The sequence below is a fragment of the Choloepus didactylus genome, chromosome 2, assembly GCF_015220235.1.
Source record: "Choloepus didactylus isolate mChoDid1 chromosome 2, mChoDid1.pri, whole genome shotgun sequence".
NCBI classification, from domain to species: Eukaryota; Metazoa; Chordata; class Mammalia; order Pilosa; family Megalonychidae; genus Choloepus; species Choloepus didactylus.
In genome coordinates this window covers 109,186,386-109,204,783 of record NC_051308.1, presented here as the reverse complement: position 1 = coordinate 109,204,783, position 18,398 = coordinate 109,186,386, and the positions used below count along the sequence as shown (strand labels likewise).

The 18,398-nt window shown below is 50.3% G+C and overlaps 2 protein-coding genes across 4 annotated transcripts in view; both read left to right on the top strand.

Moving 5' to 3' along the window:
* LOC119526551 (solute carrier family 25 member 44) overlaps positions 1-15,258 on the top strand; it is a 37,937-nt gene extending 22,679 nt beyond the window's left edge. For all 3 annotated transcript variants that reach the window (XM_037825745.1, XM_037825744.1, XM_037825746.1), the window contains 4 exons: positions 11,519-11,624; positions 12,588-12,688; positions 13,998-14,193; positions 14,763-15,258. In XM_037825745.1, the coding sequence (XP_037681673.1) occupies positions 11,519-11,624; positions 12,588-12,688; positions 13,998-14,193; positions 14,763-14,810 (451 nt within the window). In that variant the 3' untranslated portion in view covers positions 14,811-15,258. The remainder of the gene's footprint in view (positions 1-11,518; positions 11,625-12,587; positions 12,689-13,997; positions 14,194-14,762) is intronic.
* A 171-nt stretch (positions 15,259-15,429) lies between these two features.
* Positions 15,430-18,116, top strand: LOC119526553 (bone gamma-carboxyglutamate protein). Its single transcript, XM_037825750.1, has 4 exons — positions 15,430-17,074; positions 17,353-17,391; positions 17,572-17,641; positions 17,829-18,116. The coding sequence occupies exons 1-4, from the start codon at positions 17,011-17,013 to the stop codon at positions 17,956-17,958; spliced, it is 303 nt and encodes a 100-aa protein (XP_037681678.1). The 5' UTR covers positions 15,430-17,010; the 3' UTR covers positions 17,959-18,116.
* Positions 18,117-18,398: the final 282 nt, after the last annotated feature.

The window sequence follows — 18,398 nt, the reverse complement described above, 5'->3', positions numbered from 1 at the left end:
GTATTTCTTTAGATTTGTTCTGTTAGTCTGTTTCCAAGTTCTTGAATTGAATACAGGCATACCTCAGAGATATTGTAGGCTTGGTTCCAGACCACTGAAGTAAAGCAAATATTGCAATAAAGTGAGTCACACGGATTTTTTGGTTTCCCAGTGCATATAAAAGTTATATGCTGGGAAACATATATGTGTGTGTGTGTGTGTGTGTGTGTGTATTTAAGTTATATACACTATACTGCAGTTTATTAATTGTGTAATAGCATTATGTCTAAAAAAACAATATACATACCTTAATTTAAAAATACTTTATTGTTAAAAAATGCTAACTATTATCTGAGCCTTCAGTGAATTGTAATCTTTTTGCTGATGGAGGGTCTTGCCTTGATGTTGATGGCTGCTGAATGACAGGGTGGTGGTTGCTGAAGGTTGGGGTGACTGGCAATTTCTTAAAATAAAACAACAGTGAAGTTTGCTACATCAATTGACTCTTCCTTCAAAAAGATTTCTCTGTAGCATGCAATACTGTTTTTAGCATTTTACCCACAGTAGAACTTCTTTCGAAACTGGAGTCAATCCTTAAACCCTTCTGCTGCTTTATGAACTAAGTTCATGTAATATTCTTAAATTCTTTTATTGTTATTTCAACAATGTTCACAGTGTATTCACCAGGACTAGATTATATATATCTCAAGAAACCACTTTCTTTGCTCATCTGTAAGAAGTAACTCATCATCTGTTCAAGTTTTATCATGAGATTGTAGCAACTGAGTCACATCTTCAGGCTCCACTATTTATTCTGTTCTGCTGTTTCCACCACATCTGCATTTACTTCCTCCACGGAAGTCTTGAGCCCCTCAAAGTCAGTCGTGAGGGTTGGAATCAAGTTCTTCCAAACTCCTGTTGATGTTGATATTTTTACCTCCCCCCATAAATCATGAATATTTTTAATGGCATGTAGAATGGTGAATCCTTTCCAGAAGACTTCCAATTGACTTTGTCCTGATCCGTCAGAGAAATCACTATCTATGGCAGCTATAGCCTTATGAAATAAATGTATTCCTTAAATAAAAAGACTAGAAAGTCAAAATTACTCCTTGATCCATGGGCTGCAGAATGGATGTTATGTTAGCAGGCATGAAAACACCATTAATCTCATTGAACATCTCCATCAGAGCTCTTGGGTGACCATGTGCATTGTCAGTGAGCAGTAATATTTTGATAGGAATCTTTTTTTCTTAGTAGTAGGTCTCAACAGTGGGCTTAAAACATTCAGTAAACCATTTTGTAAACAGATGTGCTATCATCCAGGCTTTTTTGTTCCATTTACAGTGCACAGATAGAAGAGTACATTTAGCATAAATCTGAAGGGCCCTAGGATTTTCAGAATGGTAAATGAACACTGGCTTCAACTTACTTCAAGTCACCAGCTGCATTAGTCCCTAACAAGAGAATCAGCCTGTCCTTTGAAGCTTTGAAGCCAGGCATTGACTTCTCCTCTCTAGTTAGGAAAAGTCCTAGATGGCATCTTCTTCCAGTAGGATGCTACTTTGTCTACATTGATTATCTATTGCTTAGTGTAGTCACCTTCATCAATTATCTTCTCTAGATATTCTGGATAACTTGCTGCAACTCCTGCATCTGCACTTGCTGCTTAACCTTGATCTTTTATGTTATCAAGACAGCTTCTTTCCTTAAACCTCATGAACCAACCTCTGCTACCTTCAGACTTATCTTCTGCAGCTTCCTTACCTCTCTCAGCAGTTATACAATTAAAGAGAGTTAGGGCCTTGCTCTGGATTAGGCTTTGGCTTAAGGGAATTTTGTGGCAGGTTTGTTCTACCCTTATGCATGGCTACATGTGATAAAATTGCAAAACTCTGTACACACACACACGGAAATCTGTAAAGCTCTGTGGATTATACCAATGTCAAGTTCTTGGTTTTGGCATTGTACCATAGTTGTAGATGTTCACATTGGGGGGGATACATTTCTTTGCAACTTTCTGCAAGTCTAAGATTGTTTCAAAATAAAAAATTCAAAAAAGTTTATGAACAAAAGATATTCATTGTAGCACCACATTCAATGAAAAATCATTGAAAAATGTTCAGCATTTGAGGACTGGTTTCTTAAGTATGATAACTAATAAAATATGCAAGTATTTAAAGTTCCATTTTGAATATTAGATCATGAGAAAAGGATCATATTATAGTAGTAAATAAAAATCAGGCTACTCATCTCGACAGGTGAACTCGCTGCCCTCCCCTCTACGTGGGACCCGACTCCCAGGGTTGTAAATCTCCCTGGCAATGCAGAATATGACTCCCGGGGATGAATGTGGACCCGGCATCGTGGGACTGAGAGTATCTTCTTGACCAAAAGGGGGATGCAAAATGAGACGAAATAGTTTCAGTGGCTGAGAGATTTCAAATGGAATCGAGAGGTCACTCTGGTGGACATTCTTATGCACTATATAGATAACACCTCTTAGGTTTTAATGTATTGGAATAGCTAGAAGTAAATACCTGAAACTACCAAACTCCAACCCAGCAGTCTGGACTCCTGAAGACAATTATATAATAATGTAGATTACAAGGGGTGACAGTGTGATTGTGAAGACCTTGTGGATCACACCCCCTTTAGTGTATGGATGAGTAGAAAAATGGGGATAAAAACTAAAGGACAAATGGGGTGGGATGGGGGGATGATTTGGGTGTTCTTTTTTCACTTTTATTTTTTATTCTTGTTCTGGTTCTTTCTGATGTAAGGAAAATGTTCAGAGATAGATTGTGGGGATGAACGCATAACTGTTATCATACTGTGGACAGTGGCTTGTATACCATGGATGATTGTATGGTGTGCGAATGTATTTCAATAAAACTGAATTAAAAAAAACAAACAAACTTCCCAAGACTCCTGGGGGGAAAAAATCAGGCTACTGAGGGGAGAAAGGATTACATCCTACATTAAATATTATTTAATCTAATTATATTAAAATTGTTGACTAGTAAATATAATGTTACTTTTTTTATGCATTTAGGGTAACAATTTGCTGCAATACAATTTTGAGCTTTTGTGTTTTGAAGCCTTTTTTTTTTTTTTTAAGTCTAAAACATTTGTCTACCCTTGAAAAGCTTGGGGTCCCAGCTGCTGTGGCAGAAGCGAGGAGGGCTGTGTCCATGATCCAGGCTTGGGGTTGCTGAGAGATGTGGGCGGACTTGAGCCAACTGAAAGTAGAATGGATCGAAGGGGAAGATGAGGGAAAGAAGAATTCCAGGAAGATGCTGACTCTTCACTGGGGTGGCTGGTGGAGGGTGGTGCCATCTACTGAGATGGGGAAGAGCGGAGATGAGGGTTGGGGGAGAGACCGATCTGGAGTGGAAGTCAAGACATCAATTTGGACAGGTTCCATCGGGGACGCACAGCAGCCACACTCCTGCTTCTCAGCTCATTTGTTCACTCACCCTTCCAACCTACCAAATGACAAAACCCCAACTAAACTTAAATATTCTTTCTGCACTTCTCTGCCTCTATGTCTGCCTGCTGAGCATCACTGTGGAGTTTCGCAGAAGTTGGATATTGGCACCTCCACAAAGTCACGGTCTTGGACTTCAGCTGGGCCGTCACTGAGCCCACAAGCCCCAAGTCCCCAGCCAGCTCCCTGCCCATTGCACCTTCTCAGTGAAAATGACCCCGACACTTGGTTCATAGAGAAAAGTGATGCCACCAGGCAGAAGTTTCCACGTCTATAAATGTGGCTGAGAAATGCCCAGTCCTGTGTCCCAGCCACCGACTGGTTGGTCAATTTCCTTCCCTTTACAGCCACGGCTATGGCTTCAGGTTTCTACATTCCCAGTCTCTACTTCCCCAACTCCAGTTTTTTCCTCAGCTCAGGACAGTCTGTCCTTGCTGTCACCGTTCTCTTAAAACTGTTCCTTTGAAGGTCCTTAATAACCTCCTTGTGCTAAATACTGTGGATATGTTTTGCCTTCAACATATTTGCTCTCCATGTAGCATTTGAAGCTGTTGACCTCTCCTCTGTCCTTGAAATTTCTCCCTTGTCTTCCAACACCGTCTGCTGCCACTTCATCTGACCAGTGCTCCTTCTTGGGCTCCTCTTCCTCCATGTGTGAGCATTTCTTGGGGCTCTGGCCATGACCTCTCCTTACTTCACCTCCACACGTGCTTGATCACATCCCATCTAATGACTGCTGCTTAAAGCCCTCCAGTGGCTCCCCAGAGCCCCTCCCCATGGCCTCTGGAGCCCCATAGGCACTATCCCCTGACTACCTCTTGTGCCTTCCAGCCAGACTCAGCCACACTGATGGTCTCTCTTTCGCTAGAATATCAAGCATTTCCCTGCCTCAGGACATTTGCACTTGCTATTGGTGCCACCAGGAAGAGTCCTCCCCCATCTCTTCTCTGACGCCCTTTCTGAAGGTGCCTCTCTCCCCAGGTTATTCTTTACTATCATGGCACCTGGTTTTATTCCCTCATACCACTTATATAGTCTGCAGTTCTACTGTCTGCTTATATACTTGTTTGTGGTCTGCCTTCCCCACGTAAAATGTAAGGCTGTTGAAAACAGGATCTCTTCTGCCGTGTACACCACTGTCTGTTCACTGCTTATCACAGTGCCTGGCACATGGAGGCACCCAATGAATAGCTTTGGAATAAATGAGGATCCCCAAGCTGCATCTTTTTCCTGAGCTGCTGACCTCTGTCTCTACCAGTCCACTACTAGAAAATTGCCACTCCGTGCCCATAGAACCACCAGGTTCCTTCCCCTCTTCTCTTCCTGTGGTCCTTAATTTGGCTGAAGGTGCCGCCATCTACCCATTCTCTAGGCCAGAGATTGGGCCCTCCTTCCCTCTCACCTCCAGTCAACCAGCAACCCTGCTAGCACCAGTCTCTCTCCTCACCTCTGCTGCTTCTGTGCAGGGCCCAGCTGCCTCTCACTGGATCACTGCACCCGCCTCCTAACACGTCCTCCAGCCTCAGTGCTGCCCCTCCCGCCATCTACAACTTGGCTTCTATTGCGTCTTTTTTCCTGCAAAAAATGTTTAATTGGTTCAGAATTGCTTCAGCAGCAAATGCAAGCTCCTTAGCACAGCACACAAGACCACTCATGCCTTAGCTCATCCCCATTTCTTTAGCCCCAAGGCTCTTCTACATCCAGGGCTGCTGCTGCCCCCCCACCCCTGCTTCCTTGTCTTTCCAAGCTGCTCCTTGCTAGCATATTCATGATTAAATAGGAACTTTATCCATGGCTGATTGCTGCCTAGAAGCTACTCAATAAATGTTCATTACGAATGAAGAATTTTCAAATCTTTGACCTCCCCCCACCTCCTATTCATTAGTAAAAAGCATTTTTAAAGTCCTCAATCCCAAAGATGAAGTACTTACACCTAGGGCAGGAGTCTATAAATAATAAATGCCAGTTTATTCACATGTTAGTTAACCAAAGGGATATTTTAAACCCCAGATGACTTTTCCCCACAACCGAGCATATTTTTAACGTAAATATTAGCTTGATTAGGAGGGCAAATTATATGATGCTACCCCAGAATGACTGGAAGATTATCAGCCAGGCTGGGCTCTCGGTCCAGGGATCCACACCCCATTGCTTTCAGCTAGGGTATCTTCCACTTATCTGCCTGGCTGAGGAGAAGTTCCCTGAATCTGCTCTCTCAAGCTTCAGAATACAGAAACGTGGCCCTACTGAAGCCTGCCCTTTGTGACCTCTGCCTTATCCTCTAAAAATGAAGGCTTCTTTTCTGTCTTCATAGCCTCCTGGACCTTCTGAGAACTTCTATTATCCTGTTGAGCTAAAGCAAGCAGATGAGGTTGCCCCCTTTCTGTGTTTTGTTTCAAATCAGGTCCTACCAAGACAGAAGCAGTTGGTCAGTGGGTGGTGTTTGTGGTGCCCAGACTGAAAACCAGTTGGCAGTTGGCACTATTCAGAGGAAAGCAGGTCAGCTGCAGGTCCCATGACACCCTGCAGTCGTGCCACATGTGGTGTTGTTCCTGGGGGGCTGAGGGGTAGGAGGTGATTGAGTTCTTCAGTTTTTAGTTGCCATACTGGGTCTGATTCGTGTCGTTCTGGCCCAATCTCTGGCCTGAGATGTCCTGTGCAGAGTTTGCTTTGTGTAACGTGAGCAAGGAAAGGGATCTAATTACACTTGCGCATGAACTGATCGAACTTAATGCTGATGGCAAAGACGTTGCTGTTCGTAGAAAACAGTTCTTCACAGGAAGAGTGGTTTAATATATAAAATATTCTGAGTACTGTAAATCCTTGGAAATACCTCACCCTCTTTGAACATGCAGATGATGCGTGCAACTGGCAGTGGTTCATTTCTGAAGTGAGGGGATGACTCTTCAGCCTTGTGTGTGTGGCTTCAGCCCTGTCCAGCTGATTCTCTTCCATATGTTTCCAGACCATCCCCTCTCTCCATCCCCACTTCTGCCTTGCTCAAGTCTGCCATCATCTCACCTGTACCTCCTGAATCTGGTATCACCCAGCAGCCCGAGTGAGCTTTCTGAGGTGCACATCTGATCAGATCCCATCCCTGCTGAAAACCCCTTGCCTCGCTCCTAACTCTTGTCATGAGACAGCCCAGACTCTATGTGTCTGGCTCCTGTCTGCCTCCCTCCAGCCTGCAGGCCATGTCTCCTGGAGGCCAGGAGTACCTGATCCAGAGCGAAACCACCCAAGTTGAATCCTGGCTCCACCCCCTCCCAACTGGGTGGCTTTGAGCCAAACTTCTTAACCATTCTGTGCCTCAGCTTCCTCATCTGCAAAATGGGGGTGATAATAGAACCTACTTTAAAGGGTTGTGCAAGGATGAAATGAGCTACACCGTGTCAAATGCTTTGAACCGTGCCTGTTGCTGGCCAGTGCTCAGTACACATTTCCTACTACTGTTGTCTTCACACATAGAAGCACTCCATGCACATGCATGCACATACACACACGTGTGCACACCACCCTTCAGCCACACTGCCTGGACTTTAGAACATGCTCCTCTCCTGTCCTCTGGATGATTCCTGCTTCTCTCAGGTCTCAGACAATGCTTCTTCTAGGGAGCCTTTCCTGTGACCCCTGCCAGGCCCCTCGTGCTTTACCGTCACAATTTCCTGAGGACTGATCTGTCTTCCCTGCTAAACTAAACACCCTCCGAGGGCAGGGACTGGACCTTTCTTGTCTTTGGATTTGTACCCCAGAGCTCGGCTGGGCTCCTAAGTGCTCAGTATTTGTCAAATGAGTATATGAATATATGTAGACAGTTGTTCTGATGGTATATTTATCTTCATGCTAGTATTTATCAAATCAGAAGGTTTTTTCCCTTTTTTTCTTTCTTTCTTTTTTTTTTAAAATCAGTGGAAGTATCCCAATTTCCCAATTTCAGATTCTCATCAAGTTTTCCAGCAGTTCCCAAGGAAAGTAGCCAAACCATTAAGGTAAAATTAGCCCAAGAGACCCAATAACCTAAAGACATAACTAAAATTAATTTTTAAAAGATAACTTCTTAATACAGCCATTTGTCTTGAATCACCAACTTTGAGATTTTCCTCTTATTTCATTTAGAAACATTATTCTGACCTTTTTCCCTCTCCCTTTCTCAGTCCTGGAACTGAGAAAAGAGAGAAAAAGACAGAACAGAGATAAGTTTCTTAATGAAATAGTAAGCATGGGTGGCAGGTGGGGATGGAGGGCATGAGTTTCAGTCATCACATCCATCCCCAAGCTTTTGTTTCTTCTATTTGTTCTTCTATTTGTCTTCTCATCCCTCTACTTTTTTATTGGGAACAAAGTGCCAGTCCCTGCCCGCCCTCTGGTGGACAATCTGTGAAACAGGCGTTTATAGGGCCCCAGGCAGGGTTACCAGGAGGAGGAAGGCAAGCGTGGGGTTGCTGGAGCACATGTTATTGTAATGATTTGTTTACTTGTCTGTGCCCTACACAATTTATTTATGTATGTGAACTGACAGACTGGAAACCACCACAACTTGTTCTAGGCTTAAATATTTTGAAGTTAAATTTTTAGTTAAACCTTATATGATAACTCAATTTACAGTGAGTTTTTAGTGCAGTAAATGAACTGGTTTTTCAGTAAGTTCATAAACAGTGACAACATCTCAAATGTTGCATAATAAACATTTAAGAGGAAAGTCAGTTAATAGAGTCACTGCAGTTTTGAAACAGCAAATGTGGTTTTAAAAATGACTTTCATGATGATAAAGCCACAGTTTAGCCTTTTTTTTTTTTTTTCTTTTTTTTTTTTCCCTGTAGTGGGGACAAATCCTGATGGCCAGTTCTTCGCATGGCTGGGTTGGTTTCTGCACATGCAGTGGCAGCCAAAATGCATTTATTAAGCACCTACTCCCCCTGGGGAGGAACTACACACCTGAGGGGGCTGTGAGGACCATTCTTTTGGGAACAGCAATAACTGTAGCCAACCCGGAGCATTTCAGTGTGCTAGGCTCTGTGCTAAGTACTTTATATGTGCAACTTCATTTATCCTCAGTAATTTTGTGAGGTACAGATACAGTTATTGTTCCCATTTGGCAGAGGAGGAAACTGAGGCCTAGAGAGGTAAAGAAATTGTCTCATTGTCTGAGGGCATGCTTCTGATGAGTGGTAGAGGTAGGATTTGAACCCAGGTAGTCTTCAGAGCCAGTGCCCTTACCCAGCACAAAGCTGGGTGGCCCCTCATGTTCTCTCAAAGGCTAAGGGCAGGAGGCTGTGCCAGAGAGGGGTGAAGGGGGCACAGGCAGAGAGGCCAGTGAGGATGTTCATGGAGGAAGACTCTCCCACCCAACCAGCCCAGGACCCAGGACCCTGGTCCAGGGTGGCAGAGGCTGGAGCAGGTTAGGCCTGGGGCCGGGCAGCTGAGGCCTCACCTCGGCTCTGGCTGCCCAGTTTACAGACCGCCTCCTGTGCCACTGTGCATCTAACACTGTCCTAGGCTCCCTGGAGATCCAGCAGCATTGCAGATGGCATCCCTTTCCACCAGGATATTACATTTGAATGAAAAGATAAGATTTGACACTTGGCAGGGATGGGTCGGGATGGCTGTGAATGTTTTCTAAAATGCATCACTTTCCTGCTTCTCCTTGAGTGTATTTTTTCAGGAAAGCCACAAGAACATTCACATCATTCCCAAGTCTCTAACTGGCTCTCAGGAAAGGAATCACTTCCCTCCTAGACTCACTGACATCGCCCCCAACTTGCCCGTCTCTCCTCCTTGGTTAAGGCACAGACTCCCCATCTTGTGTATTTGTACAAATGTGTCTGTTTCTGGGGTCCTTCACTTTTATTGAATTCTCAACCCCCAGAGAGGGCCCGGAAGAGTTCCTGAGCAGCCCTGGTAGGGCAGGGTTTGTCTCAACCCTGCCCTGGGCCCTCGCCACTGCCAGGGCCTGAGCCGAGGAGAAATGCACCCGGCTCAAACCCTCCGCCTGCTGAGTGGGCCAGGAGAAGGGACAGGATCTCTCGTGTCCAAGCCAAGCCCAAGTCAAGCCACAATTACCTGGTTTCGATTCCAGCCCCGCTCAGTCAGGCATCATGTGCCCCTCCACATCCCTCCCTGCAGCCACAGACTGCGTGGCTAGTGAGCCAGCAGCAAAACCACCAGCCAGGACCCAGCCAAGGGGTGAAGGGACGCTCGTCATCTGTTCTTTGTGTTCTCCTTTTGATACTAGGCTTAGCTTCCGGGTACTAACATAGAATGTGTTCCATTGAGTAGGTGGGACACTGTCACCCTGACCCAGAGGTGTGCTGGTAAATTCTTAACAACCAGCTCTCTGCAGGGGGTGGGGGTGGTGGTGAGTGCACTGATTTGTAGCATTTGTCAATTTCCAAGGAATAAATACTAAACCTAAATCTTCCTGAGCTACCAATGTGACAGTACTGAATGCAGAGTAGAGAAGAAGTAGGCAGCAGCACACCTTTAATTAATTAGTATTTCCACAAGACATACTATAATCTCAAAAGCAGAGTAAACTGTGGGAGAATCATTAGAAAGTGACAAGTTTTAGGTATTTAGTACTTTTGCTTTTAATATAATTGATTTATTTGTAAGTTTATATAATTTAAGTTTAACATTCTGACTCGCAGATTTCCTGAAAATTAAAAAATTAAAAAATCTTCTCTTGCAAGCTGCTCTGAGCAGTCACCAGCTCACCACTGCTCGTACTCTTTCCTCGTCTGGTTTGAGGGAGTCATGGGAAGGGGTGGCCCCAGCAGGTATTCCCCAGAGGAGGGGCTTATGCCTTGGGTTCAGGAACTGAATCCCATTTCTCAAGGTTGAGGAGCATTCTGCCCCATAGGGCGGCGTAAATGTGAGATTGGGGTGTCTGAGGGCTCCTGCTCGGCTCACACCCTCTCTGCAGGTCCCCTGAACATCGCTTCACCAGAGGGGCCTAAAGAGGATCCCCAGGTCCACCCCCCTCAACCCTGGCCTGTTTCCTCCAGAGCCCTCTCCACATGGGGTAACTACCTGCATCCCTCCCGCCCCACAGAAACTCCTGGAGGGCTGTGGCTCATTCAGGGGGCGACCAGCTCCTGGCAGGTACTCAGTGAGTATTTGCTAAAGGAAGGGATAGGGCCTGAGAGAATGGAAAAGAGGCAAGAAAACAAGGTGGGGGGAACAGCTGAGAGGGCTGATTTAACTTAATTTGAGTTTCTTTGAACAAGAGGGAACAAGCTATTGGGGGTGCACTGGGTGCCTGTTGGTCAGTCCAAGGTCCTTTTCATGGGGTGTATCAGCAAGGAGGCTGTCAGCAGCTAGCAACAGAAACGCTATTTAAAGTGGCTTGAACAATAAGAGAAAAACATTAATTCACATAACAAGGCTGATGTTTTCAGCAGCTCTTTCTCTCTTTCTGCTGTGCCTCTTTAGGGAGTAAGCCCTGCCTTCAGGCCCAGGACCCCCCATACTCACCAGCTACAGCGATGTCCTCTTGAAGGGGCCTCAGTCTCTTTCTCCTTCCTGTGTGCTCTTTAGGAATGAGGAAACCTTTCCCAGAGGCCACAAGCCCTGCAGGGGGACTGGAATGGACCCAGCTTAATTTAGAGCAGAGGTTCTCAAAGTGTGGTCCCCAGACCAGCTGCCTCAGGGCCACCTGGGAATTTGTTAGAACTGCACCCCACACCCCTCCCCCAGGCCTGCTGTGTTAGGAACTCTGACGGGAGGGGCCGAGTACTCTGTGCTTTAACTAGCCCTCCTGGTGATTGTGGGCACACTAAAGTCAGAGAAGCATGGCTGGACTAATCAAGACTCACCTTTAAGGAGTAAACACCCCCACTCAGCTGGGGCTCTGCTGAGGGGATGTGGGGGTGGGATCGGTGACTGAGCAGTCCTCAGCGACTGTGGCTGCAGGTAAGACTTTTGCACCCATGGCCTTGAACTGGAGCCATGAAGCAAACAAAGTTTAGAGAAGTGGGGGTCCCCAGGCGAGGCAGGAGGACAGGCTCTGTGTGTGACCCTCCCCACCGTTGTCTCTCCCTTCCCTGCCAGCTACCAGAGATTCACGGACTGTTACAAGCGCTTCTATCAGCTGCAGCCAGAGGTGACCCAGCGAATCTATGACAAGTTTATAACGCAGCTGCAGACATCTATCCGGGTGAGTTGGCAAGAAGCCTGGCAGGTCCCCTCGGCTTGGGTCCGGCCTCCCGATTGTCAGTCCCTGGAGGGTCGGCCCCCATCCTCTGCCCCTCTGTATCCTCAGCCCAAGGGCTGTCCCCGGTGCCCAGAAGACTGCAGTGTGAGTCCTCCCTCCCCACTGAACTCTGTGGGTACCTTAAATGCCCCTGTCCCACACTTCCGTCCTGCTTTGTAATTGTATTTATATAGTCTCTGCACTAGACCAGGTGAGCTCAGCAGGGCAGGACTGGGCCTTACTCATCCTTGCACCTCCAGCACCTGGTGCAACACCTGGCACAGAGGAGGCACTTAATACATTATTTGAATTCAGTGGAACCGCACACTATAGGGAATGCAAAAAAGGACACGATTGCATGTCTTTTAAGTAACTCTGAGTTAAACCTTCCTGCCGTTCCACTCCAGAATGGTCCTATTAGGCGTCAAAATGTGCAGTATCAGCCAGGGCTGCTCTGGGAGTGGGTGACAGCAAGGGCTGCCGCTTTCAGAGCTGATGCTAGGGTGGAGGTGGGAGGAGACCGGGTAGGATTTTGAGAGAGGTGTGAGGGAGGTAGCAGCCTGCACAAGGGCACAGCCCCGGGAGGGGGCTGCCTTCATCCCCTGAGAGTGAGGAGCCCAGGAGGGTGGAGTGGCCAGGCTGGGAGACAGCTGGGTTGAGGAGGTGAGATTCTGGGGGGCTTTGACTGCCAGGATGGGGAGAAGGGGCTGGCTCACATGAGCAGTGGAAAAAGGCTTCCTTTTAAATGTTTTCCATCGGATACCTTAGTTTCTTAATTATAAAAGTCACACATTGGAGAAGCTGGAATGTTTGAGATAGTATAAGGACAGAACAGAAATGAGCCAAAATCTTAGCTAAGTGCTATTAGCATATTTCTGCTATGGGCTTGTCTACTATTGTTACAACTCTTTCCTCCTATCTCTTCAGGATGAAATCTCAGAAATCAAAGAGGAGGGGAACCTGGAAGCTGTCTTGAATGCCTTGGATAAAATTGTGGAAGAAGGCAAAGAACGCAAGGAGCCAGCTTGGTGAGGGCGGCAGGGGTGGAAGGCTCAAAGCAGTGAAGAGGCAGCATTTCATCCTCTTGAAGGAGACCTTATGACAGACCCATATGCATGAGACTCTAGGTTCAGGGCCATGGGAGAGGACCTTTCACAGGGACAAAGGAGAGAAAAGACACCCAACAGAGGCTGAGAATGGTGGAAATGCAGAGATCCCCTAGAGTGTGAAGTGGGGGAAGGCCAGGGGCAAGTGCATGATGTCCAGGGGTTAGGAAGGAGAGTGGTTTGTGGCATGGCTGAGGGAGCCTTTCTGAGCAAGCTCATCTCAGGAGCCACTTGACCTGTGGGAGAAAGGGAAGGGGGAGCTGAGGAGGCAGGACAGCGAGGTTTGGAATCCTGTTTAAGTTAGGCTGGCCTGGGCATCTGGTTTTCATTCGTCTCTTCATTCAACAGATATTTAGAGAGCAGTACTGCTCAATACACTCAATACTGCTGGAGATGCCAGAGATTCAGAATCAACAAGACAGGATTCCGACTCTCCTGTAGCCAACACTTCAGGGGGTGATGCGGCTGCCTGTGTCATGTCCAGAGAGAGAAGCAGGACCGGGGTTAGGGATGGAGAGTGGAGCCCTCCCCCCTACTCCCTCCAGCCCTCCCCTCCCTGAACAGAACCCTCAGCCAGAGGGAGTTGTCATCTTGCCAATTTTTCTATGCTGTGTGACCCCAATACTTAGAATTAAGTTTTACAACTGAAAAAAGAAAGTTGTAGAAAAAACCCACGGTGGCTTCCACCCCACTGCCCATCAGAACTGACCTGATCTCCTTACTCTGGGCACTCCCAGCCCCCCAAAATCTTGCCTCCCCTGCCTGAGTTTTCCTTATCTTCCCACATCAGCCAACGCATACCGGGGCCTCCCATGGCCTGAGCCCTCTCTCAAGTGGCCACCCCTTCTAGAAGGCTCATCCCACCAACCCCTGGCCTCTCCAGCTCCCAGTTTGATGGGTGGACTAGTGAGCACAAGGTCACATGGCAGGGGCTGAAATGTCACCCATAGCCCTGGAGCATTAGAGATGGGGGAGTGTGTGGAAGAGAGGAGGAGAACGTGGGGTGTGGTCAGGAAGGGGATCCCTGGGCATCAGAGCTGAGGACAGGTGGTGAGCAGTCCCATGAGGAGCAGGGCCTTGCAGTGGGTCTTGGGAGGTGAGTGGGGCACTCAGGAGGGACCTTGAGTGCCAGCCCAATTAGGACTGGAGGTGGGAATATCACTTTGGAAGTAGAGGCCTCTTCGTTATGACCTCCCCGTCCCCATCTGCTGTGTCCCATGTGGCCCTCCAGGCGCCCTAGTGGGATTCCCAAGGAGGACCTGCGTAGCACCATGGTGCCCTACTTCCTGCAGCAACGGGACACGCTGCAGCGCCGGGTGCAGAAGCAGGAGGCCGAGAACAGGCGCCTGGGGGACGCTGTCCTGGCCGGGCGCAGGCAGGTGGAGGAGCTGCAGCAGCAGGTCCAGGCCCAGCAGCAGGCCTGGCAGGTAAGTATCCCGGCTGGGCCCGCTTCCCCTTTCTCCCTACTTGAGCCTTAGGAGACTCCTCAGTCAGTGGCCTCCTCCATTTCAACCTGAGGAACCCCTGGAGGGAGTCAGGGAGCCTGCCTGTGTCATACAGCCACTCACTACCTCACACCGGGATGCCTGCAGTGGTCCCCTCCCCAGCTTAGCACTCAGGCTCCCTCAGAATCCTGCCCCCAGGCTGAAGTCTAGCCGCAGGCCCATGCCGGCTGCAGCAGCTTGAGGTGTTACAGATGAGAAAAAAGGCAGAGGGGAGGGGACTTGCTGGCAGGAACAGCTCCTCCTTGTCTCAGGTAGAGATAAAACCCTCCGTGTCCAGTTGTCCTTGTTCTACACTCCCGCACCTGTCCTGCTACAGACACCTGCTGAATGATGGGGCCTCATCTGAACATGCCCTGCGGGGCCAGTGACATGAACCCCAGAGCCTGTCCATACGGTCCTGGGGGAACCCAGCCTAGAGTCAGGGACAGTGGAGGGGAACGGTTTGGATTTTCTCATATCCTGATTTGCCGATTCCCTCCCATTGATCACAGGCTCTACACAGAGAACAGAGGGAGCTGGCAGCCACGCTGAGGGAGTGAGGCGGGGCCATCTGGCCCAGGACAGAGGGCAGTCAAGGTCGAGGGCCTGTGGCCCAGCTGCTCTTGAGAGCAGCTGAAACGGTGCCCAGTCCTTCAGCAGTATGGAATTTGCTGGAGGACGGAGCCAGAGCAGGCCCCACTGCCACTGTGCCTTTGAGGCTCTCTTGGGGTCCTGCACATGCCACCGTTAGTCTTCCTGCTTGTCTTCTAACTTGAGGACTCTTGGCCAGCTCCCACCCTGGGGATCAGGCACCATGCTTTCTCTCCTCTACGTTCAGGCTAGCACAGCCACCCCCCACCCACCCACCCCACTGCCTGAGCTCTCCCAGGGACCTGGTTTAGGGAATCTGTTTCCAATCTTCACTGATTGCCCCCTTGCCGGCCAGCACAAGGGCCCTTACGATGTTCTCCCCACAACCATAAATAAACTTCCTCCACTGCACTGTAATCTGTGAGGCTGCTTCCGCTGCCTGGGCCCCTTCCAGGCCCCTTGGGGCCATGACCCACCCTGGGCTCAGCTCCTGAGTTCTGGTTCCAGTGGAGGCTCTGAGAACCTCCAGGCTGGGCTGTGTTAGTGGGGTGGGGTGGGGTGGGGGTGGGAGTGGGGGAGCATATCTGACCATCATTTGCAGAAGGGCAGTAGAGCCTCTTGTCACAGAAACCAGGACCCCTTGGTTTCCTGAGGCCCAGACGAGGGGCCCAGGGGGCATCACTCTGCAGCCCAACCACCTGCCCTTTGCCAGTTGGGTTCACTGTGAGGGGGGCCTCGCTAGTGCCGCTGGTGCCGGGTGGGGGTTCACAGGTAAGGTGGGCACTCCAGAATAGCTGGGCACTTGATCCTCTTTTTTTCTCACACCTTCTAGACCCCAGCCAGGGCCAGCAGGGCATCAGAAAGGGCCCAAACAAAGGCAGGACGGGTGAGTCCTCTGGCCCAGGAGGCCAAGGGGGATGGATGAAACTTTTCTCCCTAGTGAGGCTGGAGTCCCTAACCCTGTGAGAGGGACTCAGTACAGTCTGAGAAGCGCTGGAGACAGACAGGAAGACGTCAAGGTGGCCCCTGCTCACCTCTCTCCCTTGCTTTGCCCCATAAACTACACCGTGTCTCCATCTCTTCCTCTGCAGCATGAAACCATCCAGGTGCCCCACCTGTCCAGCCAGCGCAGGTCTGCAGGGGCAGCAAGTGCTTTGTTTGTTCATTCAGGCCATAGGTGGACGAGTGAGGACAGGACAGACAGAGGCAAGGTGCCAGGATGCCTCCTCTGCCCCTCCCTGGGCCGGCTTGAGGCAGCAGTGGCTCTCAGGTCTGGGATGGCATGTTTGCAGGCTGGGCTGTCTGAGGGCAGGTCTCCAAGGATGTTAACACTGAGGAGGTTGCAAGGGCAGGAAGAGAATTGGAGGGCCAGGGTCCCAGAGGTGCTCTCCATCTCCCTGTTCCCCGCAGCCCTGCTCCCTCCCCTGCTAGGGCCCAGAAAGGGGGGGGGGGTTGGTTTCCCACCACAGTGCCCCACCTCCCTGCCCACCTGGCTGCACTGATGGAGGGGCACTCTCCAGGCTCCTTGCCTGCCTCGGAGGCTGTTCTCAGGTCGCCATTTCCCATGTCTGTTTGCTCTGGGCTCCTGGCCCTGTGCTGCCCCAGCGCTTTCTTCTGCACGGGTCCTGCCTTTGGTGTCTCACTGTGGCAGGGCCCCTCTGGGTGAACAAGGGCATTGCAGGCACCCCCTCCCTGGGGTTAGCTCCTGCCCAAGGGGCTGATGGTGGAAATCACAGGCTACCAGAGGGCTGGAGCCTGGCTCTGCTCAGACCTATTTTAGACCTCTGAGCCCCCTTTCCTCTCCAGGCACCCCCTCCCAGCCCTCCTGGCTTGCCCAGCCAATGCTCAACCTCAGGGTGAAGTTGCTGAGGTACAGCGCATGGGGGTGGGGACCTGGGGCAGTCCCCCTGGGAAAGGGGCCAGGGGCCATGTCCAGAGCCTGGCAGTCTCCGATTGAGGTCCACCCTCCCCAGTCCGTCCTGGGGGCCCTGCCCAGGCAGCCACAGCTCCCAACCACAACATCCTTTAGGGCTTGGCCTACAGAGCTGGGTGGTTGACCCCAAATAGCCCTGGGGCACAGCCCAGAGGGTATAAACGGTTCTAGAGGGCAGGAGGGACAGACCAGCCATTCCCAAGCAGCAGCCCCAACACAGCCGCTGACGACGCACCATGAGGCCCCTCACGCTCCTCGCCTTGCTGGCCTTGGTCGCGCTCTGCCTTGCTGGCCGGGCAGGTGAGTGTCCCCACCTCCACCCAGTCCATGCTCCAGTGAGGGCGGCGAGGGGAAAGGCACTGTGGCCCCACCTCTCCTTCGTCTCTCCTGCTGGCAGTCCCTCTGCAGTCTAACCACCCTCCTGCAGGCTCTATCCATTTGCTCCCTGCCCTGACCCCACAACACACACCCCCTGTGCAGGGAGAGGAGGGAAGAGCAAGCTGCTAGAGAGGGCAGCTGGACCAAGGGTGAGGATCAAGGGGTGAACAGGGGTGAGCCCAGCTCCCTTTCCTTTGCAGATGCAAAGCCCAGCGGTGCGGAGTCTGTCAAAGGTGCAGGTAAGAGGCAGGGCCTGCTGGGGGGCTGTGTGCCACATCACCTGATGGTGCCATTCTCTCCCAGCCCCCTCTCCACTCACCCTGCTCCTCGCAGTCCCATCCTCTCCCTCCTGCCAGCCTGCGTCCTCCCTTGCACACCCACACCTGGAGCCAGCTGACTCCTCCCCTCTCTGCCCACAGCCTTCGTGTCCAAGGAGGAGGGCAGCAAGGTGGTGAGGAGACCCAGGCGCTACCTGGACTACTGGCTGGGGTAAGGGCAAAGTGGATGCTGGGCCAGAGGGGTCAGAGCAGGGAGTGGCCTCTGCAGGCTGCAGCGGGGACAGGGCAGGGCAATGACCCCTGGAGGGATCCTGAAGCCCCATGTGCAGTGGGAGGAGAGGGAGGGCAGCTGTTTAGTGTTTGCAAGGGGGCTGACACTGCTGTGTGGGGCCTCTCAGAGTCCCAGCCCCTTACCGGGATCCCCTGGAGCCCAAGAAGGAGGTGTGTGAGCTCAACCCGGACTGCGACGAGCTGGCTGACCACATTGGCTTCCAGGAGGCCTATCGGCACTTCTATGGTGTGGTGTAGGGCACCCCATTTTGCCGGCCCTTCTGGAGACCCCAGCTCTGGCTCCTCCTCAGGACCCCTTCCCCTTGCCTCACCCTGACTGTCCCCACCTTGTGAGTGTGGGGTCCCCATCACCCCATCTGCTCCAAAAATAAACTCCGAAGAGGAATTGGTGGGCCCATGATTCTTGGTCCAGTCCGTGGGGTGCGGGGATGGGGGATGTAGTGGGGTTTACATTCTTCGTCAGTTCCAGAAAGTGCTTCTTAAAGCTTATTGTTTATTGATTTATTTGCACCTGCCTTGCTCTGAGAAAGCATTTAAGGCGATTTCCTAAAGACTAACTAGGGTCCCCCATTGTAGCCCAACACCCCCCACCCCACCTAGACCCACTGCACCATCAGGGCCACTGCACCCGAATAAATCCAGCCCCCAAAGGCCTGGCGTTGCCCCTGGGTTGGGAC

Coding starts and splice junctions, on each gene's coding strand:
- LOC119526553 (XM_037825750.1), top strand. CDS start 17,011: ATGAGGCCCCTCACGCTCCTCGCCTTGCTGGCCTTGGTCGCGCTCTGC. Junction 17,075..17,352: donor CTGCCTTGCTGGCCGGGCAG/GTGAGTGTCCCC, acceptor TTTCCTTTGCAG/ATGCAAAGCCCAGCGGTGCG. Junction 17,392..17,571: donor GGAGTCTGTCAAAGGTGCAG/GTAAGAGGCAGG, acceptor CTCTGCCCACAG/CCTTCGTGTCCAAGGAGGAG.